Here is a 26,046-nt window from a genome sequence, read left to right on the forward strand (position 1 = left end):
AGGGGAAATAAGCACCTCATTTCATAGGAGCCAAATGAGCCTGAGGGCCAAGGCCTTGCTTAAGGTCACACAACCCATCCCCAAGGAGCAGGGGGATTCACACCCCAACTCCCCACAAGACCCCCCAGACCTGTGAAAAGTAATGACGTAAATAAGAAAAAATGGAAATTTCAACATTTATTAGGCAATGATATTAAGGAATTCTTAACCACTTTTTTTAGGTGTGTAAAGTTTTGTGATTATGTCTTTAAGAGCCCTTTTCTTGGAGAGATGCATTCTGAAATACTTAAGAAATAACCCAATGTCTGAGATCTGCTCTCAAATAACACAGGAGGGCGCAGGTGGGTTGTGGGTAACTGGTGGTGAGAGCCGTGAACAGAATCCACGGGGTTCACTGGTGACCACTACTGTATGTCCGGAATTCTTCCTAATTCAGTATCGTGGAAAGAGACTTGGCAAGGTCTGAGCTCCTGCTTCTACTTTCGGTGCAACCCTAGACTTCTCCCCAGTTCGAGGAGCGCTCAAGTCTGAGTTGTCCCAGCTCCCCACCAAAACAAGAGCAGGAGAGGTTCCAGGAAGGAGAAATGCTCCAATGGGGCGGGGCCGTGGGGGGCGGGAGAGGGTCCCGCCCGCAGCTTCGCGCTCCTCAGTGGCTCAGCGACTTGCGGCCTTTGAGCATGCGGCGAAGGATGACCTGGACGCCGGCTGGCGTGCTCAGGCGCCGGATCCAGCCGTGTTTGTGCTTGCGTTTGATGTTGCTCGGCTGATACTCGTTGCCACGCGCCTTACCCCGGTTCTGCTGTGTGGCGAGGAGTCCCCAGGCGTCGGGAAGCCCGGGCCAGGCCCGGGGCTGGAGCCACCTGCGGGGACGGGGGCAGGGCGGAGAGACGGCGAGAAAGGTCAGAGGGGGCGCTCCGTCCCTAACCCTAACCTCTTGGGAGCCTCGGCGCCCCCGCCCATGCCGGGACGGAGCAAAGGCGCGAGGCGTTGGCAAGTCGTGTTGTCGGTCAACAGCAGACACCAGCCCCCGACACCGCCCTTGTTCCCGGATTTGGGGAAGGGTCCCCGTGGGGACTCACCCGACGCGACCCAACTGGCGACCTACGGATCCCGTCAGGAGAGCCATGTCCGGCCGCCGGGCGCGACGTCCTCGCGCCAGCTATTCCAAAGTGAATAGGCTCCGCAGCTGCGTTAACGAAAACTCCTGGGAAACGTAGTTTGTCCTACGCGGAGCCCGCGTGGCCGCCGGGCCCTCCAGGAGTGGTCGTTCTGCGCCTGCGTCCCATCGGCAGGAGCGTCCTTCTCCGCAAGGGCGTGTAGGTCCTCACGCCGGCCAGCAGGTGGCAGGCGAACGACACCCTTTAGGCATGCGCGTGCGTAGAAGACGTTGTGTCCCGAGGTCCGCTGGGAACTGTGGTTCCTTCTCCTGCCGACCGGCAGAGGGTGCCCGGAGGTGACCGTGGCGCAGCTGGTGGCAGCCTCAGGAAACGGCTGGTCGAGCCTCCTTCCCCCAGCAGGCGGCAGGCAGATGGCACGCAGCTGGCTGGCAGCTCTTCTCTGGGCCCAGCCAAGTCTCTGCTCCTTGGCGGGGAGCCCAGGAGACCTAAGTCGGGGTTGCCTGGATGTCCTTGGGGTGGTCCCTGCTTCTCTCGGGGATTCGGTTTCTCAATCTAAACCTCATGTGTTGCAAGCTTGCCCTTGGTGGTACCTCCACTCGAGCTCTAGAAAAATTTTTCTAATACTCAGAGCCCCTTCCCCCCTCTCACCGCCTCTACAGCTCCTCGTTGCCCCAGGGAAGATATTCAGCTCCTCTGGCAAGCATATGAAGCCCTCTATACACACACACACACTAAATTTCAGCCACACCCTCCTATGCCTGATTCTTTATTCATCTTTTAAAATCCTCGGATTTTTTTCCTCTCCCCCAGCCCCATCTCTCCCTATGACCCAACCCTATGATTCTCCCCAGACTCCCCCAAAAGTCTAGGGGGCCCTCAGGGGGGCCAGGCTTGTGGCTGAGTCTCTGCAGGGGCCCTAGAATCTCCCAACTTGGAGGGCGGGGGGGGGGGGGTGGTTTCTGCATGAATCAACTGTAGTCTTCCTGGAGCACCCTGAGTGGGCAAGAGTGGGAGGTGGGACCTAATCCAGCTCTGGCAGCAAATTCCAGGAGTTGGGAGTGGGCAAGGAACGGTTAACCCCTTGTCCTCTGAAGCCCATCCTACCTGCACCATCACTTAGCAAACCCAGTACAGCATTATACCACTAAACCAGTACGATAATAACGCCAATGGTGTATTGAGCACTTATTGCGCTGGGTGTTTTTACCTGCATAGCAAATTCACGAAGGGATCAATTTCACAGAGAAATAAGTGGAGTCTCGGAGAAGGGGTTTGGCCAAGGTCACTATCAACGAAGGGCAGAAGCTGGATTTGAACCTTGGGATCTCTGACTCCGGTTGACACCACAGAGTCACCGGTTAGATTGGCCGATCTGGGAAACTCCAATTCCCTAATTACTCATAGCTTCAAGTCGTCTGTGTAAAGGTTTAACGAGTAACGACTTCCAGGACTTGATACCACACAGCGGTGGTTTTAAGTTCCGCCTCTGCCCCGCAGCCCTCCACCCCCCGCCCGCGCCCTTGCCTTGTGACCTTGTGGCCTTTATGAGCCTCAGTTTCCCCACCCGAAATTGGAAAGATCTGGGAGTCTCTAGAACGGGAAGGTCAGCACAGACAGGATTATGGGGTCCCGGTTTGGAGGGCACAAAGCAGGTCGGAGGCAGGGCTAGACGAGGGGATCCCATTCGCAGTAAGGGGCTCCGGCTGCTCTCCCCCCAGGGCTCCGCAGACCCGTCTGGGACCCCTTCTCGGCCCTGGGCCAGGCCCAATCCCTCCCTCCACCTCGGTAAGCCTCTGAAGGGGGTGGGGCCGTTGCTCCCTGAGCCCGCCTCCATCCCGGAGCTCCCGCCTAGGATTTGCAGTCTAACTAGGCCAGGGCACTTCTCGGCTTTGATTGGTCTAGACGCCCATCCGTCGCCGTACGACCCCTCCCCCCGGGGAGAGACTTAAAGGGCCGGCTCTCTCGGCGGCCGCGGGATGCCCCCGCGCTGACCGCCTTGGGCCCGAGCCTGCCCGCGTAGACGCGGCTGGTTCGACCCCGTGCCACCATGTAAAACGGCGCCGCAGGCGGACGCTGGCTTCCCCGCCCGGGACCCCTTCGCCCTGCCCCGGGCTACGGGGCCCTCGATGAGGTGAGCAGGGAGTGGGCTCCGGCGGGGGGCATCGAGGTCCCTGGGGCTTCCACTTAGGAAGGGGGTGTGCACAAAGCCAGTGCTCCGGCTCTTTGGAAGCCGCGGAGCCCCAGTGGCTGCGACCCCGCCGCAAGGCTTCCTAGCACCGGAGAGGCAGGGATCTGGCTCTGGGGAGGGGACCTGGCGTGGCGCATCTGCGTCCCCCTCTGCAATCCGGGGCTGGGATTCCACTGGAGTGGGGGGCGCGACCTGCCTCCCCTGTATCACCGAGTACGGGCCTGGCCGTGCCTTCGGCGTGTCTCATCCCCGCGGAGCCCAGGATGGGGACGGGGGAGGGGTCGGTCCCATCTCCAGGCCCTAGACAATGGGGGTGCGCTGCACGGGTATCCCCCTTGAGTTATGTAACTGCCTGTGGTTGCCATGGACACGGGGTGGGTGGCCCAGGGAGCAGCATAGAGGCCTGGAGGGGCCCCCAAGGGGGGCTTTACCTTCTCCATCCTCATCTCCACCTTTGGGGATTGTGTGTCAGACCCCCGGAAGTCAGGGTATCGACATGGGTACAGATAGTCTGGGCTTCCGCTTGTCCGTCTGTGTTATTGATCCAGTCTGGGTCTTGCGGAGCTGGACAAGGCCTTCTGGAACTCAGTCCCTAACCCCCTTGCCCAGGGCCTCACCTTTCAGGAGCCAGGTTCCCAGACCTGGGATGGGGGCTCATTGGAATCTGCACCTTCCCAGATGCCTTCAGAGGCAGTCAGAATGTGCCCATTTGGTGAAAGTAAGTTAATGAGAATGTGCAAGAATGGATGGATGGATGGATGGATGGATGAATGAATATGTGGGTTATGAAAGCCATCGCTGCTATAACCTGGAACTGGAGGGGGTCCTCATATGCCACAATGTCTCCTCCTAAAGAAGCAGTGCTTGACTATACCACCTTCCCTATGGACACCTCTTGGGGTCAGCCATAGCCAGGTCCTTCTCTCTAGGATAAGCTAGGAGGGTGGCCGACCAGCATGCAGGCACTGGCTAGACAAAATACCTCTGTGCTTGGCTGGCTCTGGCCCTCCAAAAACTTGGAGCCCAGAAGGCGCCCCCCTGGTGCAGCTCACCTGACCCAGGTGCAGGGATTGAGTGCTGTGGGGGTGGAGGGCTCCTCATTTATTAGTGGCCTCTGAGATGGCTGTGGCACTACTTGCAGGACACACCATGCTGACTGGGGTGACGGACGGGATCTTCTGCTGCCTGCTAGGCACACCACCCAACGCTGTGGGGCCGCTGGAGAGCGTCGAGTCCAGTGATGGCTACACGTTTGTGGAGGTCAAGCCTGGCCGTGTGCTGCGGGTGAAGCATGCTGGGCCTGCTCCGTCGCCTAATCCACCACCACTTCCAGATGCTGCCCACGGGGACCGGTCTGGCCTGGTCCGCTGCCAGCGCCGAATTACCGTGTACCGCAACGGGCGGTTACTGGTGGAGAACCTGGGCCGGGCACCTCGAGCTGACCTCCTGCATGGGCAGAATGGCTCTGGCGAGCCACCGGCCGCCCTAGAGGTGGAGCTGGCCGACCCAGCGGGCAGCGATAGCCGCTCGGGCTCAGGCAGTGCTGGAAGTGGCAGTGGTGGCCGGCGGCGGCGAGCCCGGCGCCCCAAGCGCACCATCCACATTGACTGTGAGAAGCGCATCACGAGCTGCAAAGGTGCCCAGGCCGACGTGGTGCTCTTTTTCATCCACGGCGTTGGCGGCTCCCTGGCCATCTGGAAGGAGCAGCTGGACTTCTTTGTGCGCCTGGGCTATGAGGTGGTGGCACCCGATCTGGCCGGTCACGGGGCCAGCTCGGCACCCCAGGTGGCCGCAGCCTACACCTTCTATGCGCTGGCAGAGGACATGCGTGCCATCTTCAAGCGTTATGCCAAGAAGCGAAATGTGCTCATTGGGCATTCCTACGGGTAAGCCAATGCTGGGGTGGGGGTGAGGGTGAGGGGTGGCAGGTGGCAGGGACTGGACACCCACTTGCCATCACTGATTTCTCTCTTTGAACGCTCTCATTAACATCTGTAACAAGATAGGGATTCCCGCCACCTCTGCTATTGTTTCATACCATTTTAAAGCAGTGTTTCTCAGCCCCGACACTACTGAAATTTTGGGTTAGGTCATTCCTCTCTGTGAGGGGCTTTCCTGTGCACTCTAGGATGTTGAGCAGCATCCCTAGCCTCTACCCACCGGTTGCTGCTGGCACAATGACCTAGTGATGGTCACAATAATCAAAAGTATCCTCCAAAAAAAAAAAAAAAAAGAGAGAGAGAGAGAGAAGTATCTTCAGATACTGCTCTAGGTTCCCTGGCAGTCAGAATCATACCTGGCTGAGAACCACTGTCTTTTAAGTTCAAAAATCACTTGTTCTGGAGATACCAAGGCCTCCAAGGAAGGGCTAATTAGAATCCCGTAAAGTCTTTTTACAAGGGCACTGGTTGCTCTAATTCACTCCCCCTTAAAGGGGTGATAGATAATACCATTTAGCATTTAGGTGAGTGCCCACTGCTTTGAAGACTCTGCCTGGGTGCCTGACCATTGCCAACTGGTACCATTTTCTCTCTTACCCTCTTACCCAGGAAGAAAGGCAGGATCTGATCAGTCAGCTACTTTTTTTTTAATGCTTTATTTTTTAATATTTTTTAAATATTTATTTATTCATGAGAGACACAGAGAGAGGCAGAGACATAGGCAGAGGGAGAAGCAGGCTCCCTGCAGGAAGCCTGATGTGGGACTCAATTCCAGGACTCCAGGATCATGCCCTGGGCCAAAAACAGACACTCAACCACTGACCCAAATCAGGTGTCCCTGAGCCAGCTACTTTGAGAACCACTGTTTTAGAAGTGTAGCCCATGCAATTAGACAAGAGAAAGAAATGTTTCATATATTTCTGAAAGGAAGCCAGGCTGGGTACTAACATAGCTCCTCTTTGTTCATATGAGAACACCCCCAAAAGTAGATGCTTATGCTAAATGTTTCCTTCAATTAAATGAGCACCTATCTGTGGTAGTTCCTGTGACCCCATAACAATGCTATGAGGACAGCCCAGTTACCATTTCACAGATGTGGAAACGGAAGTTCAGGGAGGTTAAGCAATCTGTCCAAGGGCACCTAGGGAGTCACTGGTACAGTTAAGTCCACCTGACTCCTGCTTGCATCCTGTCCCTCTTTACAGCCAGGGTTGGGAAATTTTTTCTTTTTTACAAATGCATTCTTTTTTAAAGATTCTATTTATTTATTCATGAGAGACACAAAGAGGGAGAGAAAGAGAGGCAGAGACACAGGCAGAGGGAGAAGCAGGCTCCATGTAGGGAACGTGATGTGGGACTTGATTCCCGGGTCTTCAGGATCATGCCCTGGGCTGAAGGCGGCGCTAAACTGCTGAGCCACCTGGGCTGCCTGGCAAATTTTTTCTTAATGGGCCAGGTAGTAAATATTTGAGGTTTCTAGGACATATGGTCGTCTCTGTTGGAGCTTCACAACTCTACTGTCATAGCAAAAAAGCAGCCATAATTGTAAACAAATGGGTGTGGCTGTCTTCCAATAAAACTTTATTTACTAAATAATTTACAAATTTACAAAATGATAAACTTAGTTTAGATAAACCAAATGGCTAGCAGCACAGGCCGTTTGCCAAATGAACCCGGCTTTAGAGGGACTGAGGAGCTGGACCCTGGGGGCTCTTCAGGCTGCACCTTTCTGCCCTGCATAAGGCAGACTGATGTGCCATGCCCAGAGGCCAGAGACAGAGGATCCTTATGGGGAAGGGATGAGTAGGAAATAAGGACGTTCTCTGAGAAACCAGAGTCACAGTGTGATTGGATTGCTTTCTTAACAATGACAATAAGTAATTTTTACCCCTTTGGGGGTCATAGCAGCTTTGAGGATCTGATGAAAGTTCTGGATTTGGATCTTCTCTCCAAAAAGAAGGAAAAAAATTCACTCTCAACATATACAGTCTTATATTTGGGGGCACTCAAGATGCCCCACCCATCCCTCACTCCCATCTGGTGCCTGTTCTGGCTCCAGGGGAAGGATATTGGCTCTCAAGGACCTGTCTCTGGGTGAGGGGAGGGCATTAACTCCCTCACTGCCTGTATCCTGCTGACCACCACCCTTCAACCCTCCCGTCACCCACTACCCACCGGCAGTGTCTCCTTCTGCACGTTCCTGGCACATGAGTACCCAGACCTGGTGCACAAGGTAATCATGATCAACGGCGGGGGCCCCACGGCATTGGAACCCAGCTTCTGTTCCATCTTCAACATGCCCACATGTGTCCTGCACTGCCTGTCACCTTGCCTGGCTTGGAGCTTTCTCAAGTGAGTCACCCCAGCCCTGGCGGACCCTGGCATCTCCCTGAGTTGGGTGGGAGGGGAGGCTGTATTGCTGCTGGGACGGGTATTGGGGGCACCCCTGGTGGCCAAGCTGGCACGAGGGCTCCAGGAGTGCCTCCCCACCACCAGGGCTGGCTTCGCCCGCCAAGGAGCCAAAGAGAAGCAGCTGCTGAAGGAAGGCAATGCGTTCAATGTGTCATCCTTCGTTCTGCGAGCTATGATGAGTGGCCAGTACTGGCCTGAAGGTGACGAGGTCTACCATGCTGAGCTCACTGTGCCCGTCCTGCTCGTTCATGGCATGCACGACAAGTTTGTGCCCGTGGAGGAAGACCAGCGCATGGCCGAGGTAGGGCCTTGGCACCTGAGCCACCACACCCCCCAAGTCCCCTGCTCATGCACCCCTGGAAGATTCTGCTGGTGCTCCAGCCCCAGGGAAGGGAAAGCTTAGATTGAGAGTGGAATCCAGAATGTGGGGCTGCCCTGAACGGGAATTAGGATTCTGTGCTTTCCCCATTGTACATCAAAGGTGCTCTTCACAGCTGGGATTTGTGTAAGTGACCAGGGACACTACATAATTCTGGGAGAGGGTGGGTCAGAGGATCTTTAGATCAGAGACTACCAAGAAAGTGTTTTGGGATCCGCAGCCCTTGGAATAGCTCTGGACCAGCAGTTCTTAACCAGCAGGGATTCTAAACCCCAGGGGACATTGGAGATATCTGCAGACTTTTTTGGTTTTCACGAATGGGGAGGAGGGGCTTCTGGTATATAGTGGGTGGATGCCAGGGATGCCGCTCAACAGCCTTTAATGAACAGAATGGCTCCACAGCAAAGGATGATCCCACTCCAAGTGTCAGTAATGCCAAGGTCGAGAACCCTGGCATGAGAGACCTTGTCTTCCTCTCTCAGTGGTTTTCACCCAGTGGTGAATTTGCTCCCTAGGGATATCCAGCAAGGTCTGAAGACATTTTAAGTTATCACGTTGTGCAGTGGGGGGCATGGGACACTGCTACTGGCATCTAGTGGTTCAAGGCCAGGGGTGCTGCTCAACATCTCACAGTACAACGGGCAGTGCCCCCCCCTCTGCCCCCCCCATGGTGATCCTGCCCTATATGTCAATAGGTTGAGAAATCCTGCTCTGGATATATTGTAGTCACGTCATAAATGTTGAATGAATATTGAGTTGAGCTCCACTGGGGCAACAGGCTGTCCTCCAGCTCCCCCTTGGGTGGAAGTAGAGGGATGAAGGGTAGACCACAGGAGGGACTTCCTAAGGCTGCAGGTCCGGTGTGGATGGGCTTGGGTATCCCAAGGCAGCCTGGCCCCCCACGGCACCATTCTGCCTTTGCCACCTAAAGCTGTGCCTTCCCATCCGCCCTCCCCCTCCCCCCAAGATCCTGCTCCTGGCCTTCCTGAAGCTCATTGATGAAGGCAGCCACATGGTGATGCTGGAGTGTCCGGAGACGGTCAACACGCTGCTCCACGAATTCCTGCTCTGGGAGCCCGAGCCCTCGCCCAAGGCCCTGCCCGAGCCCCTGCCCGCGCCCCTGGAAGAGAAGAAGTAGCCGCTGGGCCGGCCGGGCATCGCTTGGTGAGCCGAGGAGCAGCAGGAGGAAGCCAGGAGCCGCCCCACGGCCGCAGCGCGGACCGCCCGGGCGGGCTGTTCGCTCCGGTGGGCGGAGTCAGGCCAGGGGGACGCCCCCAGGCCAGCTGGGTAGGGCATGGCATTCTCGGGAGCCCAGTGGATACACACCGCTCTCCGCTTCCATCCTGCCGGACCCATCGGGGGTTGGGGCCGGGGCCGGAACCCCCGTGGAGGTGACCTTGTACAGAAGCCCCTGCCTCTCAACGCCACGGCCGAGGCAGGCCCCCCACCCCGCTCTGTCTTCCGTGTCAGCCGTGCTTGATCCTGGGACCCTAGCGGCCCCGCCTCGTTGCCCGAGCCCCTCCCCACCCCCCAGTTCTTGGCGCTGGGAGCTATTGTTGCCCAAGGGGGGGAGGGATAGGGGGGCTGGCGCCACCGAACCTGCACATCTCAACTTGTAACTCAATAAAAAGAAGTGACAATCTGAGTCTCCGCACCTGTGCTGGGTGACCGCAGGGCAGGGCCGTCGTGAGCCTGTTTCCCCACCTGCAGCCCGGGCTGATGCGGGCGCCACCCCCTCAGGGCTGACTCGCCAAGCGAGGGCGTTGGCCGGCCAGGCTCGCTTCCGAGTTCCCGCTCCCTCCCTCAGAACACAGGGGCTGCTTGGGCAGGATTCCCGGAGCAGAGGCAGATGGTGAGCTCCTGTCCCTGGAAGGCAGGAAGCCGTCCAACTGAGGTTCATACAGCGGTTAAGATGAGGATCAGTAGATGTTGCATGGGTTGGAGAGGCTATAATTGAGTGCCACCTGTATACGAAGCCCTGTGCCAAGTGCCTGGCACCATCCGTTCATTGAATCCCTTCTATCCCATGCCACTCAGCAAGTTGGTACCTCTTACTATCCCATTTTATCTTTCAACTTGGTTGAAGATCGATTTTGTCATGAAGACTGGTGGGTTGTTGTTGTTTTTGGCTCTTTTTTTAAGGCCAACAAATCAGTCTTTTCATGTTCTGCAGGATTTTCTGCCCTGCAGCCATGCTCCTTCTCCTGTATATTTTTTAATGTATGTATCTTGAGGTACACCTGTGGCTTGTGTGAACAGTGGGAAGGGAGCATAGTCTCTTTAGTTACTGCATCTTTGGTCGTTTCCCCACTGGTTTGTAAGCCCACCTTTAGTTTAGACTTGAGTTCTCTGGGGGCGCTGTTTTCCACTAGCAAATTCCAGAGACTTTTTTTTAATTGCCTCAGCCAGGGGTAGGGGTGGGGGTAAGTAAGTGGAGTCCACTGGCACCTAGCAGGTGGAGCACCAGGGATGCTGCCCTCATACCTTACAATGCACAGGATGGGCCCTACCGTAAAGAATAATTTGGCCTCAAAAGTCAGTAGGGTGCACACTGGGAAGTCCTATTAGATGAATCTCATCTCTTTTGGGTCTTTGGAGGCGGGGGTGTCTCTGGATTCTCTACCAGTGACTTGTGAATTCCTGGGCATATGGCACACACTTTTAAATTGCTATCACTTTATCAGGAGACTTGGTGTCTGGGAAGCCTTCCGGTCTTATACATGAGGAAAGGAAAGTTCAGAGAAGTTTCTTCAGTTGGGTTAAATGGTAGAGCCCAGGGGCGCCCGGGTGGATCAGCTGGTTAAGTGACTGACTCTTCATTTCTGCTCAGGTCATGATCTCAGGGCCGAGGGTTCAAGCCCTGTGCTGGCTCCACTCAGCAGTCCTCTTGAGATCCTCTCTCCCTCTGCCACTCCCGACCCCCACACCTGAGCTGTCTCTAAATAAATAAATATATTTAAAAAAATAAAAAATTAAAAAATTAAAAAAAAAAAGGGAACCCTGGGTGGCGCAGCGGTTTAGCGCCTGCCTTTGGCCCAGGGCGCAATCCTGGAGACCCGGGATCGAATCCCATGTCAGGCTCCTGGTGCATGGAGCCTGCTTCTCCCTCTGCCTGTGTCTCTGCCTCTCTCTCTCTCTCTCTCTCTCTCTCTCTCTGTGTGTGACTATCATAAATAAATTTAAAATAAATAAATAAATAAATAAATAAATAAATAAATAAATAATAAATAAATAAAAGCCCAGATGCACTCCAGAGGCCTGTCCCCTAATTACCATACCTGCTAGTCCACAAGAGTAGCCAGGGGCTCAACCTGGAGGAACTGAGGCAGGGGGAACCTTTGCCCAGGTCACATCCCACCCCTACAGGACCTGGTTCGCTGAGCCACGATGATGGGCAGATGGTCAACCCAATGAGGCGACAGATCCTCCCAACTCTAAATACACTAAAGGCTTTGAAGAAGCAACTTCCAGAAAATAAAATGATCCCATCAACACTTCACCAGGATGGCAGCTTGGCATTTACTAAAGTTCTTAACATATGTGAAGTCTGAAATTGCAAATTGCATAGCATCACCAGGAAGTCACTGTTATTTATTGCATTTTATAGCGGAAGAAACAGTTTCAGAGAAGCAACAGAGACCCGAGTTGCATTGCTATCCTGAGGAGGGCTCGCCCACACCCCAGCCGACCTCCCTGGTTCTGCCCACACGTCACCACACACAGTTGGCTTCTCAACAGCATCACAGCACCTCCCTTTCCCCAGAGACTTTCCACCTGCAGGCCTCTGAGCCACACAATGTATTTCACACCTTCATTTATCCCCATCTCCACAATGACCCGCTGAGGTAGGACTTGTCGCTGTCTCCATTGTACAAAAAAGGAAACTGAGCCTCAGAGAGACAAGTTATTGGTCTGAGGTCCCAGAGCTGGGAAGCAGAGAAATCTGGCTCTTGAGTTTGGCTGATTCCCCCAGCCTATCCCACATGTGAGTCCCCTGTGTCTGGGAGATAAAAGTAGACTCCACAGACAGGACCAAGCTGTCAAAGCACTAGCATGTTCTGAAGCACTGGAATGTTCCAAAGATCCTCTGGTTCCCTACTTGTTCGCTCATGACAGGAAGCTCCAACAGTTCTATCTGTAACAAAGTCCTCCCACAGCTTGAGGGGAAGATCCACCCTGCTACCCGCCTCCCCGTCACCCCCACAGCCCACTGCCCCTGGCAGCCTTCTGGAGATGGGTGGCTGCTGTCAGCATGGGGCGGCTGAAACATTCAAACACCCTGATCTCTACCTAGGCTGGATGGCCAACTCCCCAGTACTCAGCCACGTGCCTGGATGTCCTGGGGCCGCAGCTCTCGCTCACCCTCAGCCAAGAAGACAAGGAGGGCACGGTGCAACAGATGCACCCCCAAGCGGCGGCGCCGGGTGGCTGGCCAGTTCGCCACTACTCCATAGTAATGTCCTTGTTTCTGGTTGGTCAGCGTCTGGATCCCTGGAGAGATTAAGAGTCAGACATCCTTGGAAACCCCTGGCAGATGTGACTGCAAACCCACTGCATATCACTCTTAAGCAGGGACAAACAGAGCAGAATATGTACGTGTGCAGGTACATAGCTGGTGCTCAATGACTGCTCATTGGACGAATAAATAAACAGCTCTTAGAGGAAAGGGGTGAGGTAATCAGTAGATGAAGTGCCCCACATGTGACCCCACCCCATCCCACGAGCCACACACTTACCTAGAGCATCCACAAGACACGCCTCTCGAGTATAAGCCTCCACAGCAATCACGTGTTGGAAGCAATGCAGGGAGACAACACCACGACCACTGGCCCAAATCTCCAAGATCTGACGCACTTTGGGGCAGGCCTAGGTGGCCAGGGTGGGGTTAGGGGCCTGCCCTCTGATCATCCCTTCTTCTTTCACCTCCCCATGGCCCAGGTGCCCCTGTCATGACCCTGATCCTTAACTTCACACCTGCTTTCCTGGCCGCCGATGGAGCCTGAGGGCCTCCCTGAGGTGGAAATCTGGCCGGGCCCGTGTCCCTTTCCCCACGTAGAAGATGGCACGAACAAAGGTCCGAAGGCATTCAGCCTGGGTCAGTGAGAAGGCTCGAGCTGGCAGGTCCTGAGTCTCCCTGGATGAAGGGAATTGCTCAGAGAGGAAGAAGTGATGAGAGTTGCCTGGGAGACAGTTTCTAAGTTCCCAGAGCAACTTGAATCTATGTCCAGTGATCCCCATTTGGTAAGGCAGAGAGAGTGGTGGGTGCTTCCCAAGGACTCAGCTTGAACTAGGTCTAAACAACCTTTCATAGATATAAAGAAGCTGATGACCAGATAGGGCCAGTCCCCCTTTTAAAGATACAAAGCAAATAAGAACCAATCCCAGAATTTTCCAGCTCCCACCTCCACGTCATCCCCGCCCCAAGTACCTCGGGTCCATCAGTAGATACGTGAAACTGGACTTTATGAGCCCCTCCCGCCACCTTCTCTTGGGATCTGGACGCTCAAACTGCTGGGTAAGCATATCCTCATCTGCCTGGGCATCTGGGATACAGCCTGTCCGCAGGGCTTCGGCCAGCTCTGGGCTGTGCCCTGAAAAGTCTGAGCCCAGGGTTGGGGCGGGGGGTGCAGTGAGGACTGAGTCAAGGCAGACAGAAGGGGCTGTTCCCAGAGACAAATAAAGCAGGTAGGACTAAGGAGACAGAAGTCCCAGGAATTCCTGGAGGCTCCTTAGACGTGGGATGCCCTGAACAGACTAACCAGAAGCAGCTTCTTGGTGGGCTTCTTCCAGCCGTCGGAGGTGGTATGGCCGAGTGAAGGGTGTGAGGGGGCCCAAGCTCTCACCAAGTGCTTGGAGCCCTCGCAGCAGCTCCAGGTCAGACATGGCAGGGACCGGAGGGCACCAGCAAGAGGGGACAGAGTCCCTGTCACCTGTGGAGCTTACTTCATCCTCCGTCAGCCAGAGATTAGCCACATCACTGTCAAGGGACACCTCTTCATCTTTTAGGGAGGGGGAGTCAGGGAGTCCAGGCAGTGGTTCCAGAGGAGGGCTTTGGGCAGGGCTTCCAACAGGGATGGATTCAGGGGTGGGGGAGGCATCTGGAGAGGTCAGAGTCAAAGACCGCAGACGGGTATTTAGTTCTGCCTCCCTGTCTGCCATGGCAGCTCGATGCACTGGCTGTGGGGTACCTGGAGACCTTGGCATCCTCTGGGAAGATCGAATATCAGGCAGGAGTCCCTGCTCAGCCCTGGGTAATGACCCAGCCCCCGAGGAGGTGTGCAGGGCTGGGTCTTCAGTTCCAGAGGCTTCAATCGCGGTGACAAAGGACGCATCTGAGCTGCAGTCCCATTGGCCTGGGGGGGACTCCAAGCCGCTATCACTGTCAGCAATATCAGGCTGGACAAGGAGGCTGTCCAGCAATCTCAGGCTGGACAATCTCAGGCTGGACAGTCTGGGGCTGGCCTCCAGGCACATGTTCCTGCCATCACTTCTGCCCACTGCTGTGGAGCCTGGTGTCACACAGGGAGGTGCAGAGCGGCTGGTGTCCAGTCCCTTTCCCCAGGGGTCTGGGCCTGAAGTAAGGGATGAGAGTGAGGGTCAGACAGGAGGGGTGAAGAGAGCCAGAGCCAGAGATGGAGGTTGGATCAGACAGGAGGAGGCAGCTGGAGTCGCAGGGAGGAGGGAAAGTCGGAGACAGACAGCTTGCGGGAGACATCGTATGTGAGACAGAACCAGAGAGTGGACATCAGAGGGACGCGCAACAGTGGATGAGAGGTTGAGTCCCCGAGGACGCGCAGGTCCTCCTCACCGCCAGGCTGGGGCTCGGGCTCAGGCTCCTCCCTCTCTACCCCGGTCGGGGTCGAGGTCCTGGTCCGCCTCTGCCTCTGGAACTCGCGAAGGACGTGCGCGCAATCCCGGTGTCCCTGCTGCTCGGCCAGGTCCAGCGGCCGCAGTCCGTCCTGCGGCGGCGCGGTCAGCAGGGGGCCCCCTCCTCCCTCCTCCGCGCCCTCCCTCCGTCCCTCCCTCCCTCGCTCGCTCGCTCTCCCCCCCCCTCCCTCCGGGTCTGCCCGGCCCCTGCCCGCGCTGGGCTCCCACCTGGTCGCGCAGCGCGGGGTCGGCTCCATGGCCCAGCAGCAGCTCCAGGCCACGGCGACAGCCCCAGGCGGCAGCCACGTGCAGCGGCGTCAGCGCCTCGACCGATCTGGGACAGGAGGGGAGGAGCGGCCAGCGTTGGAGGGAAGGTGATCTCTGCCTCCGCGCCCCGGAACCCATCGCCGTCCCCCAGCCGGGTACCCCAACCTTGGATCCTAGCCTCTGCGCCCTCGGCCAGACCCCAGCCTCCAGCCCCGCGCCCCCTGGAAGGCCAGGAACCGCCCCGTCTCCGCCCCCGGGCTGGACGCCCTCTCCAAGCCTCCCAGGCCTCGCCCTCGGGCTCGGGAGCCCCCTCCCCCGCGCGGCCCACCGCCCCGGGCCCAGGCCCAGGCCCAGCCTCACCGCGCGTTGGCGTCCCCGCCGCGGCGCAGCAGGGCTTCGAGGCAGCGCAGGCCGCGCGGGTGCCGGGCTCCCGCGGCCAGGTGCATGGCTGCCGCGCCATCCGCGAGCAGCCGGTTGGGGTCGGCGCCGCGGCTCAGCAGCTCCTCCACGGCCCTGCGGACGGGGACGTCAGAGGGGGCCCCGGGCCTCGGCCCGCCCCCGCCCGGTGGGCGCCCTCACCGCGGCTCCTCCTCCCGCAGCGCTGCCCGAAGCCGCAGCGCCAGGCCGGCCCCCGCGTCCATGCCGGGCCCCGCAGCCCCGCGGCCTCGCCCGCCCGCTTCCAACTTCCCGCCGCGCCCTGGTGCGCACGCGCCGCCCCTCCCCTGCCTCGGGTCTGCGCGGGCCGGCGCCGCGCGGGGTCCGCCGAGCCGACCTCCGCCGCAGGGGCGTCCGCTCGGGGGTTGGAGCCCTGGTGCCTCCCGGGCCCGCGACGCCGAGTGGCGCTCAAGCCGGGCCTGCGGCCGCCGATAAACACCGGGCGGGTGGAGGCCGCGGGGCGTGCCGTTATCTCGTGTCAGAGCGGGGAAAGCGAACTCCCCTGACGGGCGGGGTGGAGCCGCGTCCTGGTCCGGAGGTGCGCATCGGGCAGCAGGTCTCCCGGAACGTCCTGCCCAGGCCGCCTCCCTGGACCTCCCTGGACCTCCCTGGACGCGCACGGCCTCGGAACTATGTAAGGCTCCGGTGAACAGCTCTCGTCTCCATCCCTGTGTCGCTGATTATCTATCACTCCCGGGGAAACGGGGGCTCATTACTTTGGAGCGCTGGGCCGCTGGGGGCCTTCATTTTCCCATCTGCACGATGGGAGGATAGACCCAGGCTGATGTGAAATTGAACGAGTTTCACCACGGGGCCTGGCACATAGGTGCCCAATAAATGTTCATAGGGAGGAAAAACTGTTGCTCCACAAAAGCTGTTCCTGTTGTATGAGAACCTAGCCGCTAAACTTTGCACAATCGCTCATTATCCAGGAAGATGGTTGAGTGGTAGACCTGTTGTATCTGTCTCTGGTCTCCCCTCCTCTGGGGCAAACCCATACGATTTCCTCAAAGACCAATAGTCCCTTCCCAGAAGAGAGGCTTGATCGAGTCCTGGCCAATTAGAGCATCCCACAGCTCTGGCTCGGGATTGGGCCAATGTAAGGTTACCCCACCCAGGCAAGGCCAGTTGGGAGGAGATGTTGGGAGCCCTCTCTTCACCTGGGCAGTAGTCTGGGGAGGGGTCACAGCCCTTTCCGTGGTCTGGGAGAAAAGCAGGGCACATTGAACACCAATCATGCAAGATATTTCAGCCCACCCCAACGGCATTATTGTCTGAACAACTGAATATAGCCAACCCTAAAACTTCACTTTTTATTTTTCTTATTTATAATTTTTTATTTTATGTATTTATTCATGAGAAACACACACAGAGAGAGAGGCAGGGACACAGGCAGAGTTGAGAAGCAGGCTCCATGCAGGGAGCCCAATGTGGGACTCGATCCCGGGACTCCAGGATCACACCCTGGGCAGAAGGCAGGTGCTAAACCGCTGAGCCACTCAGGGAAACCCCACTTCACTTTTTATCCACAAAAACCAAACGATTCTCTTTTCTGTTCAGTGGGTAAGTTTGTCACTTGTAACCAAAAAGATCCCAATTAACACAAGGTAACTGTTGTGGACCTGGGTTAGGGATTCTCAGATTTTTATTTTGATGACAAAAGTCACACAGGGGAGAACAAAACTTACAGTGGACAAACTGCTAGTGGGAGGAGGGCTGGAAAACACAGGGAATGAGTGCCCAGAGTCCCCAGGAGCCTCCTGGAACCCTCCCTACCAAGGTGCCACACAGCCTACTTTGAGACCCATTCTCCAAGCCCAGGGCTTCACTGCACGGGAAGGCGGAGACGCGCAGGGATGGTTCAGACGGTGGCTTCAACCTCAGTGGCTTCATCGTCCTCCTCCAGCAGGCTGTAGGAGGCATGACTCTGGCAGGGCCGCTGCAGTGGGTGAGCCAGCAGCTTGGCCATACAGTTGTGCAGCTCAAGGGCTGGCCCGGCTAGCGCCACCTCATACTTGTAGCTGGTACCCTTGGTATCCAGGCTGCCCATGAAGGCAAACATGTCCTGTGGGGCCAGGGAGGGGCTATCAGGATTCCCCTGATAGATCCCTCTCTGCCCCTGGAAGGCTTCCCAGAGGAGGGGGCATCAGGGATGGGTTCTGAAGCCTGGAGAGGAGTTTCCCAGAAAGAAAACATTCCCACACTCAGCACATATTCCTTGCCACCCACCTGGTGTTAGACCCAAGAGGTCTCAGTTCTGGAGACCCTAGTTTGGAGAGACAGTTAGAGGCTGACTTCCCCCGGCTCCAAGGCTAGTGATCCCCAAGGAGCAGAGCCTTTTGGTTTGGGTGCTGAAGTATGAGTAGGAGCCCATTTCAACTCCCCCTCTTCACAGTAGACTGAGGCTCAGAGGTAAGTGGCCTAATCAAGGTCAGGGCTAGGATGTGAAGGACCAATAGGGCCTGGAGAGGCAGGGAGGGAAGCATGCTGCAAGGGCAAAGGCAGATGGAGAGAAGCCCCTACCAGCTCACAGCAGACAGGTGGAAATGGTTGTTGAGTGACCTATGGACCATGATCCAACAAGGCCAGGGCACCGGGCATCGCATGCAGCACGGAGATGCATTCAGAGACACCCCACCTATACCCCCTGCCACCCACACCCACAGCAGCCTCTGACCTTCCAGCTCATTTCCTCTTCCTTCTCATCAGCGCCATTGTGGATGTAAACAACGTCGAAGAAGAAGTAGGGGCACTGGAACATTTTCTGTGGGGGGAAGAACACCAGCCTTCGGGGACTGAATCACCCCATGCCCCCATGCCCGTGATTCCCTGGCGTCTGATTTGGGACTATGGGAACCCATCCATAGGCACCCCAGTTCTTGTAATTGGGAAGTTCCTCCTAGTGTCTAACCATGATGTTGCTCGCTGCAGATATTCCTCCCTTTCTTGGGCCTCACTTACCTTCATGGGCTCCGTCAGGGAGAACTGGGGCTGGCAGGGCGGACGGCTATAGACAAGGATGGTGCGGACCACGTATGGGGGTGGAATTGTCTGCACATTCTCAGTGACTGGCAGCTCAGTCTTCTGCTGGCTGCGTAGCAAAGGTGGGGGACAGGTCAGAGCACATTCCTGAGATCTGCCTCTCGTCACCCTCGGAGAGCTCGGGCCCTCCTTGGGCATCCAAAGCCCCAAGTTCACTGCTGCCTCTGAGCCTCCCCGCATGCTGATCCCTCTGCCCTGAGTGCCTCCACAGCCTCACCCTTCTGCCTGACCTCTCCTGCTCTATCAGGGAGACTTTGCTGACTCCAAAGCTGGAGTCCACTCTGACTACTCCCTCCATCCTGAACATCCCCCAATCATTGACCTGAGCTGGACCTGTCCCACCAGGCCAGAACAGTCTACCCAATCCTATCTGCTAAGTTAGCACCCAGGTCCCTAAGTGGCCATGGCTGGATCTCACACCAGCAGAGGGTATTAGGCAGAGCGCTAGAGTCTTTAATATATGAAAAGCAAATCTGATCATCAGTAAGAAAAAAGCTGACACCTCGCTAGAAAAATAGGCAAACGGGACAAATGGACAAACCAATGCCAGAATACTGAGTGGCTTACAAGTCAAAGAAAGCACGGTGACAGTACCAGGGCCCGCTTGCCACTCTCAGACAGGAGGAACCTTCAGCAGTGGGAAGGGTCCCAGTGTCGGTGGGGAGTACACAGAATTAGTTTCCTTGGAAAGTGCTCTGGTAAACTCGAGCAGATCAAAAATATGCACCCCTTTGATCCAGCATGTCTTCCATTGGGAATTTACAGGATGCATTCACTTGCAAACTTTGCCAGGACACTTGTTCCAGGTTAACCACGATGGAAAAGGCAACACAAGATCCGCATCCACCATGAGGAGGCAGGTCAAAACAGGGGTTTTTGGACTATTAAGGGCCTGTAAGCTCTGGATGGTTTTTATATTTTTAAAATGGCTGGGGAGAAAAATCAAAAGAAGTTTTGTGACTTGTGGAAATGACATGAAATTAGAATTTCAGTGTTCATGACATTCATTACGTTTTATTGAGACAAGACCACACATGTGGGTAGGCTTTGAGACTGCTTTCAGACCACTTGGGCAGAATCCAGTCATCGTGACCCAGACCACGTGGCCTGCAGAGCCAAAAATATTTACTGTCCGGCCCTTCGCAGAAAACATGTGCTGCCCTGTGGGTTAAAACCATGGAGTGGGGCAACCCTGGTGGCCCAGCGGTTTAGTGCCACCTTCAGCCCAGGGTATGATCCTGGAGACCCAGGATTGAGTCCCACGTTGGGCTCCCTGCATGGAGCCTGCTTCTTCCTCTGCCTGTGCCTGTGTGTCTGTCTCTCTGTGCCTCTCATGAATAAATAAATAAAAATCTTAAAAAAAAAAAAAAAAAAAAAAACACGGGATGGGGGACCTCAGGGCCACCATGGGACTAACATGGAAGGCGAAGTGCGGGGAAGGCAGTACTTACATGAGGCTGAAGAGACCTTCCAGATCTGGCAGGGATGCTAAGGAGAAGGCTGGTGGCAGAGCATGGGTGGGAAGCAGCGGGTGGCTTCCCTCATCCTGATGTCAGGAGGGCCTGGGCGCCCTCATGCCTAGTGCCGGGTACCACCGTGCAGATGTGCTGGGTGACGCTGGCCCAGTTGCTTGCCTTGTCTGAGCCTGTGCTCCCTCAGCACAAATCAGAAAACAGGAGGCCGGCACCGGATGCCCTGAAAACTCTTCCTAACTCACAGCCAGGGCAGCTGTCCTCACAATGGAAGAGCCATAGTGTCCCTGTCTCCTGCCTCCTGACACTCAGCCTTGTTTCCTAATGCACAAGGATCATTTTCTAAGTTTTGGGCTTTACATGAGCCTTTTGTGTTCAAACTAGCATAAAATGTGCTGTGCCCAGGTTACAGGGGCTGTAGAAGTGACTGTGACTTTCCAGTCACGTATCACCATTTATTGAGCACAAATTGTATACTTGGCCCTGTATAGAAAGCTCCCCATGTGTGTGGTTTTGCCATCTAGGGTCCAAATCAGTTGGTTTGGCTTTTGTATTGACTTTATCTTAACAGAAACCCCCTGAGGAAAGAGGTTTCATGCCTCTCCTTTTACAGATGAAGAAACAGGTTCAAAGAGGTGACTTGCCTAAGCTTGTCACAGCAGAACTGCGATCTGGAGCTGAGCCAGTCTCAGCCAGCCCCCCAAGGCTCAGGCTTCTGGGGTTCCAAGACCAGAAGAACAGCCCAGCCCCCTCTAAGGGCACCCCTGCCTGAAAGGATACTGAAGGTGGAGCAGGAAGCCGTCTCTAGGTCATAGAGGCAGCTGCAGAGCTCCCGGGGATCAGAGGTCAGGCCGGACAGCTGCAGGGAAGCACAAATCTCAGCAAGGTGCCTCCTTGCCCCTAGGGAGCCCCGAGGCACCCAGGCCCTCCCCCAACCTCACCCAGGCGATGTCATCATTCACCACCACCAGCGCAAACTCATGGCTCTTGTCGATCTTGTGTTTTGTCCGCACAAACATCTCAATCATCTTCTGGGAGACATTGAGGGCATTGGTTTTGGAGCTGGGGAGGCACAGAAGGAGGGGGTGGTTAAGGCAAGGCCTCCCAGTCTGGAGGCCGTCTCCTCAGCTGCCAATCCTGGGGAGCCCTCCACTAGGCACTGGAGGCCCAGGCCATGCAGTGGGCAGATGGCAGAGTCCAGCCACCTCTCTCCAGCCTCTGGCCTCTCCAAGTGGGTTCCTCTGGCCAGCCTGGGTCTCCCACAGGCCTTCACAGAGCCACAGATGGCTAGGGGTGGCAGCGAGGGGAAGACGGGCTTGTCCTCGGCATCCCCTTGGACCCTATCCAAGCCTGGTCACCAACCCCAGAGTCCCAGCAGCTCAGGGCAGGGGCTTCAGGGTCAGCTAGGCCTGGGTCTGAGTCCCCGCTCTGAGACCTTGGGAAAGTCACTTCACTTCTTAGGAGTTTCTGAGTCATTGCTGTGCCATGGGTGCCACATGGCAGCTCTCAAAGGCTTGGAAAAGAGCCCTGGGGGGTTACAGCTGTATCATCCTCGGCTGCCATCACTACTCTCTGACAGCACCAGGCCCCAGGCCAGGCCAAGGTGCTATGAGTCTCAGAAAGAGGGACAGCCCTGAGTTGTTTGAGCTGCCTTCCTCCCACCCACCCCAAGCCGTGGCTGCATTATTCAATCCCCCAGATGTTCCTCTTACCCATTGAATGACTCCAGCTTTGAAAGGGACATTTCCTCTGACAGGTCCAGGCAGATGATCTGCAAGAAGGTTGGAGGGAGGCGAGGGCACCGTGAGTGGAAGAACCTAGCGACTGGACATCAACACCAGCCCCTGCTGCGCTCTGGCAGCCCTTCTCCCAGCACTTCTGCCTGAAAAGGTGGTGGGATGACCCTCACTTCCCAGCCAAGCAACCTACTTTCGAAGACAGCGGTTCAGGGAAAAGAACACTAGACATGGAGTCCAGGTTTATGAGAGAATAAAGGAACCAGAGGATGTCTGACACAGAACAAGAAAAAGGTGGAGTGAGTTGAACTATGCCCCAGCCCTCACCCAGATATGCTCACCCAGAACCTCAGAATGTGCCTTCTTTTCGAATCAGGGTATTTGCTCATGGAACTAAGATACAGATCTTAAGATAAGATAAAGATCCTGATCCAGGGGTATCTGGGTGGCTGGGTTGACAGGAGCATCTGACTCTTGATTTCAGCTCGGGTCATGGTCTCAGGGTCATGAGATCCAGCCCTCCATCGGGCTCCCCTATCAGCGGGGAGTCTCCCTAATATTCTCTCTCGCTATCTTTGCCCTTCCCCTTACCCACACTCTTTTTCTTTTTTTTTTTTAAATCTTTTATTATTTTTTATTTATTTACTTATGATAGTCACAGAGAGAGAGAGAGAGAGGCAGAGACACAGGCAGAGGGAGAAGCAGGCTCATGCACCGGGAGCCCGACGTGGGATTCGATCCCAGGTCTCCAGGATCGCACCCTGGGCCAAAGGCAGGCGCCAAACCACTGCGCCACCCAGGGATCCCCACCCACACTCTTTTTCTTGATCTCAAATAAAGGATTTGAGATCTGATTCAATAGCAAGTGTCCTTATAAGAGAAAGAAGATTCAGAGACACAGATGGGAAGGCCGTGTGAAGAGGAGGAAGAAACTGGGGTGATGCGGCCGCAAGCCAAAGAATGCATGGAGCCCCCAAGGGCTGGAAGAGGTGAGGAAGGATCTCTCCCTATAGCCTTCAGAAGGACCATGGTCCTGCCCATACCTTGATTTCAGACTACTGGCCTCCAGAACAGTGAGAGAATCAATTTCTGTTGTTCTAAGCCACTCAGTTTGTGGTAATTTGTGGTGGTAACCCCAGAAAACGTATAGGAAGTGACTGCAGGGTGAATCCCAAAAAAAGCAAGAGTGTTAAACTTTAAGGTTCTCTAACACCTTCACAGTCACAGGCCAAGCCCCTCACTTACCACCTTCTCTGGACAGTTGACTCTCGGTGTCCGCACCTGGACTTCGGGGGCTGTTGGGGGCACCTGCCAGGGCTTGGGGCCAGCTCCTGGAGGGTTGGGGGTCCCGTCATCAGCACTGGCCGCTTCACCCTCACCCTCGCTGCGGCTGCCCACGCTGGCCTGGGCCCCCAGTGCCCGGTCCTCAGCCCCCTCAGGGTTGGAACGTGTGCGGGGCCTGGGCTCAGCTGACTGCTCCTCTTCCTCTTCCTCTTCCTCCTCCTCCTCTTCCTCTTCCTCGGTGGGGCTGTTGGGCTCCGCCACCTCCATGGCCCCTAAGTGGCTGGATGGAGCAGGGTTGGGAGAAGCCAGGATCCTCCCCTTAAGGGTTTTAAAAACATTTGGTTACTGTGCAGGACAGGGCATGAACTGCGTAACGGTTGTAAAAATCAATCCTTTCCAGGCCTCAGTTTCCTCATCTGCAGAACGGGTGCCTGACACCCCCTCTGACTTAAAGTCTCCCGTTTTTTCTATAGAGCTACCCCCCCCCCTTTCCTTGGCCAATGAACAAAACTGGCCACCAGGACTGGCTCAGACATGGGGCATGACCCAATACAGGTCAGTGAGGGGCAGCTGTGGGGCTTCCAATAGCGCTGTTAGGGAAGCGGGACTCGTTAGAGTTGCAGAGCTGGGGGGATGGAAGTCGGCAGCTGCCAGGAGCCTTTTGCCTCCAAGACAGGAAAGAATACCTGCTTGAAGTGATGCTCACTCAGAAAACAGCAGCTAGACCTCTGTGCACCTGGATCCAGCTATGCCTGTAGGAAACTGAATTAAGGACACCTCATTTAAAATGGAGGAGGGAGGGCAGCCTGGGTGGCTCAGCGGTTTAGTGCTGCCTTTGGTCCAGGGCATGTTCCCGGAAATCCGGGATCAAGTCTCACGTTGGGCTCCCTGCATGGAGCTTGCTTCTCCCTCTGCTTGTGTCTCTGCCTCTCTCTCTCTCTCTCTGTGTTTGTCTCTCACGAATAAATAAATAAAATTTTAAAATAAAATTAAAAATGGAGGAGGGAGGCCAAAAGGGGAAGCTCTCACCTCCTACCACAACCGCAGACCCCCACGGGAAGATAGATCTTGCATTCCCAATAGAAAAAGACTATAGGGCAGCCCGGGTGGCTCAGCGGTTTAGCGCTGCCTTCAGCCCAGGACCTGATCCTGGAGACCCAGAATCGAGTCCCACATCGGACTCCCTGCATGGAGCCTGCTTCTCCCTCTGCCTGTGTCTCTGCCACGTGCTCTCTTTCTCTGTGTCTCTCATGAATAAATAAATAAAATCTTAAAAAAAAAGAAAGAAAGAAAGAAAGAAAGAAAGAAAGAAAGAAAGAAAGAAAGAAGACTATACTAACCTAGCAAGAAAAGGAAAGAGTTTCTCCTTGCCTGGCAACAGCGCAGCCAAGACAGTCACAGCTCAGCCAGTGAAAAGCCACTAAACTTCAAATTCCCAAAGTATTCCAATAGACTTTAGGTTTATGCCCCTCCCAACTCCCCTCCTTTGTTCAGGACTTGCCTAATGCTTTGCTACAGCTTGTGTGTCCTAAATTGTAGTTCTCTGCTATTCCCAAACCAACCTCCCTTTGCGGGTAAAGTAACTGCCAGTTTTAGTGTGAAGGTTAACAGTAATTCGCCGGGGTGCCTGGCTGGCTGGCTCAGTCGGTAGAGCGTACCGCTCTTGATTTGGGGGTTGTGAGTTCGAGCCCCTCCTCGGGTGCACAGATTGCTTAAAAGACAAAATAAGGCTAATTAGCTCTAGGATTCCCCGCAGTGGGCACTGGGTTGCCCAGGGGTTGTCTGCGCAGAAGGGCACGAATCTAGCAGTTAAAAGTCCCATTGAGGGAAGATGGGACGCCCACAGTGTTCCTCTCGGGGATTGGGTGTGGGCTGCGGAGGATGGGCTGAGTGGCTTGCAAGCCCCGCGATCTCTACGGAAGACCATGTTTCAAGAGGGATGGAGGTTAGCCTGCAGGAGAAACCAGAGCTGAAAGCGGAAGACTCCGGGAAGGCTAGGGGCTGGACCTCTAGGGACAGGACCGCAACCACCCAACCACCTCTCACCGTAGGCTGAGCCTCCCTCCAACTCAGCGGAGAACTGACTAGGAAGCCGCCATCTTTCGCAGCCCGGAAGTGGTGCGGCGCGGCCGCGACGCCTCCTGGGAAATGTAGTTCAGCAAGCCGTAAGGCAAGAGGACCACTGAACGGGGCGGGGGAAAAGGCTGGAGAGCCTTGGAAGCTGATAGGCTGGGACAGCGCTAGGGGGTGGGGTTTGAAATGTGATTGGTTAAAGCAAGACGTGCCAGGGCTTTGATGTTTCTGGCCAAATCAGGGTTCAGTGGTCAGCGCTTCTGCCTTGATAGGCTGGGACGAGGCCTAGTGGAGTGGACTTTTCTATGGACTAGGCTCAAAGAGATGGAGAAGGCCTCACTTGCAATGTGATAAACTGAATGTGAGTGACTTGGGCGGGATTTAGACGAAGAGGTAGGGCTAATTGATGATTGGTGGAGCCGACCTGGCCCTCGGCGAGGGGCGGGTTTTCGTGCGCTGAGGTGGGAGTGGCCCACGCCCCAGGCCCTGCCCAGTTATTTAATTCTGCCCCTTATTTTGCATATATTTGCAAACCCCCCAAAATACTAAGCCCAAACTATTTCAAACCACCTTTTCTTCTTCACCCGCACTTCTTCTCTTACCCCCTAATCATTAAAACTCTGAAAAAATAAAAAATAAAAAATAAAACCCACTCTGAGCCGCCTCAGTTTCTTTATGTGTAAAAGGATCAATTAAACCAGCCCTCAAGAGCCAGGTTCTTGGTCACCGACAGCCAGGAGGAGCTATGCAAGCTAAGTCTACAAGAATGAAGAACTTGCTAGAAAAACAATATGAAAGGCATTCCAGAAAGAAGGAATCGCCTTGGCAAAGGT

General features: G+C 55.6%; 4 protein-coding genes across 7 annotated transcripts; 1 reads left to right on the forward strand and 3 right to left on the reverse strand.

Moving 5' to 3' along the window:
- Positions 1-162: 162 nt before the first annotated feature.
- MRPL34 (mitochondrial ribosomal protein L34) lies at positions 163-1,216 on the reverse strand. Its single transcript, XM_025989680.2, has 2 exons — positions 1,080-1,216; positions 163-860 (listed from the first exon to the last, which is right to left on the reverse strand). The coding sequence occupies exons 1-2, from the start codon at positions 1,124-1,126 to the stop codon at positions 647-649; spliced, it is 261 nt and encodes an 86-aa protein (XP_025845465.1). The 5' UTR covers positions 1,127-1,216; the 3' UTR covers positions 163-646.
- A 424-nt stretch (positions 1,217-1,640) lies between these two features.
- On the forward strand, positions 1,641-9,682 carry ABHD8 (abhydrolase domain containing 8). Of its 2 annotated transcripts, none has more exons than XM_072721266.1 (5): positions 1,641-4,024; positions 4,448-5,192; positions 7,428-7,598; positions 7,743-7,959; positions 9,005-9,682. In XM_072721266.1, the coding sequence occupies exons 1-5, from the start codon at positions 3,985-3,987 to the stop codon at positions 9,173-9,175; spliced, it is 1,344 nt and encodes a 447-aa protein (XP_072577367.1). In that variant the 5' UTR covers positions 1,641-3,984; the 3' UTR covers positions 9,176-9,682. The 2 variants fall into 2 exon arrangements, with proteins under 2 accessions (XP_072577367.1, XP_025845464.1); XM_025989679.2 differs by having other exon boundaries at positions 1,641-3,249.
- Positions 9,683-11,597: 1,915 nt separating this feature from the next.
- On the reverse strand, positions 11,598-15,812 carry ANKLE1 (ankyrin repeat and LEM domain containing 1). The gene is made up of 9 exons (XM_072721265.1): positions 15,751-15,812; positions 15,532-15,684; positions 15,133-15,238; positions 14,846-14,996; positions 13,797-14,609; positions 13,466-13,637; positions 13,012-13,171; positions 12,774-12,903; positions 11,598-12,528 (listed from the first exon to the last, which is right to left on the reverse strand). The coding sequence occupies exons 1-9, from the start codon at positions 15,810-15,812 to the stop codon at positions 12,356-12,358; spliced, it is 1,920 nt and encodes a 639-aa protein (XP_072577366.1). The 3' UTR covers positions 11,598-12,355.
- Positions 15,813-17,233: 1,421 nt separating this feature from the next.
- BABAM1 (BRISC and BRCA1 A complex member 1) lies at positions 17,234-25,317 on the reverse strand. 3 transcript variants are annotated; one of them, XM_072721268.1, is made up of 10 exons: positions 24,750-24,851; positions 23,827-23,892; positions 23,102-23,458; positions 21,833-21,891; positions 21,062-21,182; positions 20,901-20,979; positions 20,100-20,124; positions 18,568-18,697; positions 18,284-18,370; positions 17,234-17,671 (listed from the first exon to the last, which is right to left on the reverse strand). In XM_072721268.1, exons 3-10 carry the CDS (start codon positions 23,405-23,407, stop codon positions 17,468-17,470), a joined length of 1,011 nt encoding a protein of 336 aa, XP_072577369.1. In that variant the 5' UTR covers positions 23,408-23,458; positions 23,827-23,892; positions 24,750-24,851; the 3' UTR covers positions 17,234-17,467. The 3 variants fall into 3 exon arrangements, with proteins under 3 accessions (XP_072577369.1, XP_025845466.1, XP_072577368.1); XM_025989681.2 differs by lacking the exons at positions 23,827-23,892; positions 24,750-24,851 and adding an exon at positions 25,187-25,317; XM_072721267.1 differs by lacking the exon at positions 24,750-24,851 and having other exon boundaries at positions 23,827-23,903.
- Between the last annotated feature and the right edge of the window lie 729 nt (positions 25,318-26,046).

Source organism: Vulpes vulpes, chromosome 9 (assembly GCF_048418805.1).
Source record: "Vulpes vulpes isolate BD-2025 chromosome 9, VulVul3, whole genome shotgun sequence".
Classification (NCBI taxonomy): Eukaryota; Metazoa; Chordata; class Mammalia; order Carnivora; family Canidae; genus Vulpes; species Vulpes vulpes.

Excerpts from the sequence above, each read along its gene's own strand:
- MRPL34 (XM_025989680.2), bottom strand. The coding sequence starts at position 1,126 with ATGGCTCTCCTGACGGGATCCGTAGGTCGCCAGTTGGGTCGCGTCGG. Across the intron at positions 861-1,079 it reads CGCCAGTTGGGTCGCGTCGG|GTGGCTCCAGCCCCGGGCCT; the intron begins GTGAGTCCCCAC and ends CCGTCCCCGCAG.
- ABHD8 (XM_072721266.1), top strand. The coding sequence starts at position 3,985 with ATGCCTTCAGAGGCAGTCAGAATGTGCCCATTTGGTGAAA. Across the intron at positions 4,025-4,447 it reads AATGTGCCCATTTGGTGAAA|GACACACCATGCTGACTGGG; the intron begins GTAAGTTAATGA and ends CACTACTTGCAG. Across the intron at positions 5,193-7,427 it reads CTCATTGGGCATTCCTACGG|TGTCTCCTTCTGCACGTTCC; the intron begins GTAAGCCAATGC and ends ACCCACCGGCAG.
- ANKLE1 (XM_072721265.1), bottom strand. The coding sequence starts at position 15,812 with ATGGACGCGGGGGCCGGCCTGGCGCTGCGGCTTCGGGCAGCGCTGCGG. Across the intron at positions 15,239-15,531 it reads GGCGGGGACGCCAACGCGCG|ATCGGTCGAGGCGCTGACGC; the intron begins GTGAGGCTGGGC and ends CTCCTGTCCCAG. Across the intron at positions 14,610-14,845 it reads GCCCGAGCCCCAGCCTGGCG|GCCCAGACCCCTGGGGAAAG; the intron begins GTGAGGAGGACC and ends CCCTTACTTCAG.
- BABAM1 (XM_025989681.2), bottom strand. The coding sequence starts at position 23,407 with ATGGAGGTGGCGGAGCCCAACAGCCCCACCGAGGAAGAGGAAGAGGAG. Across the intron at positions 21,892-23,101 it reads TCAACTGTCCAGAGAAGGTG|ATCATCTGCCTGGACCTGTC; the intron begins GTAAGTGAGGGG and ends ACCTTCTTGCAG. Across the intron at positions 18,371-18,567 it reads CCCTGACGGAGCCCATGAAG|AAAATGTTCCAGTGCCCCTA; the intron begins GTAAGTGAGGCC and ends TTCCCCCCACAG.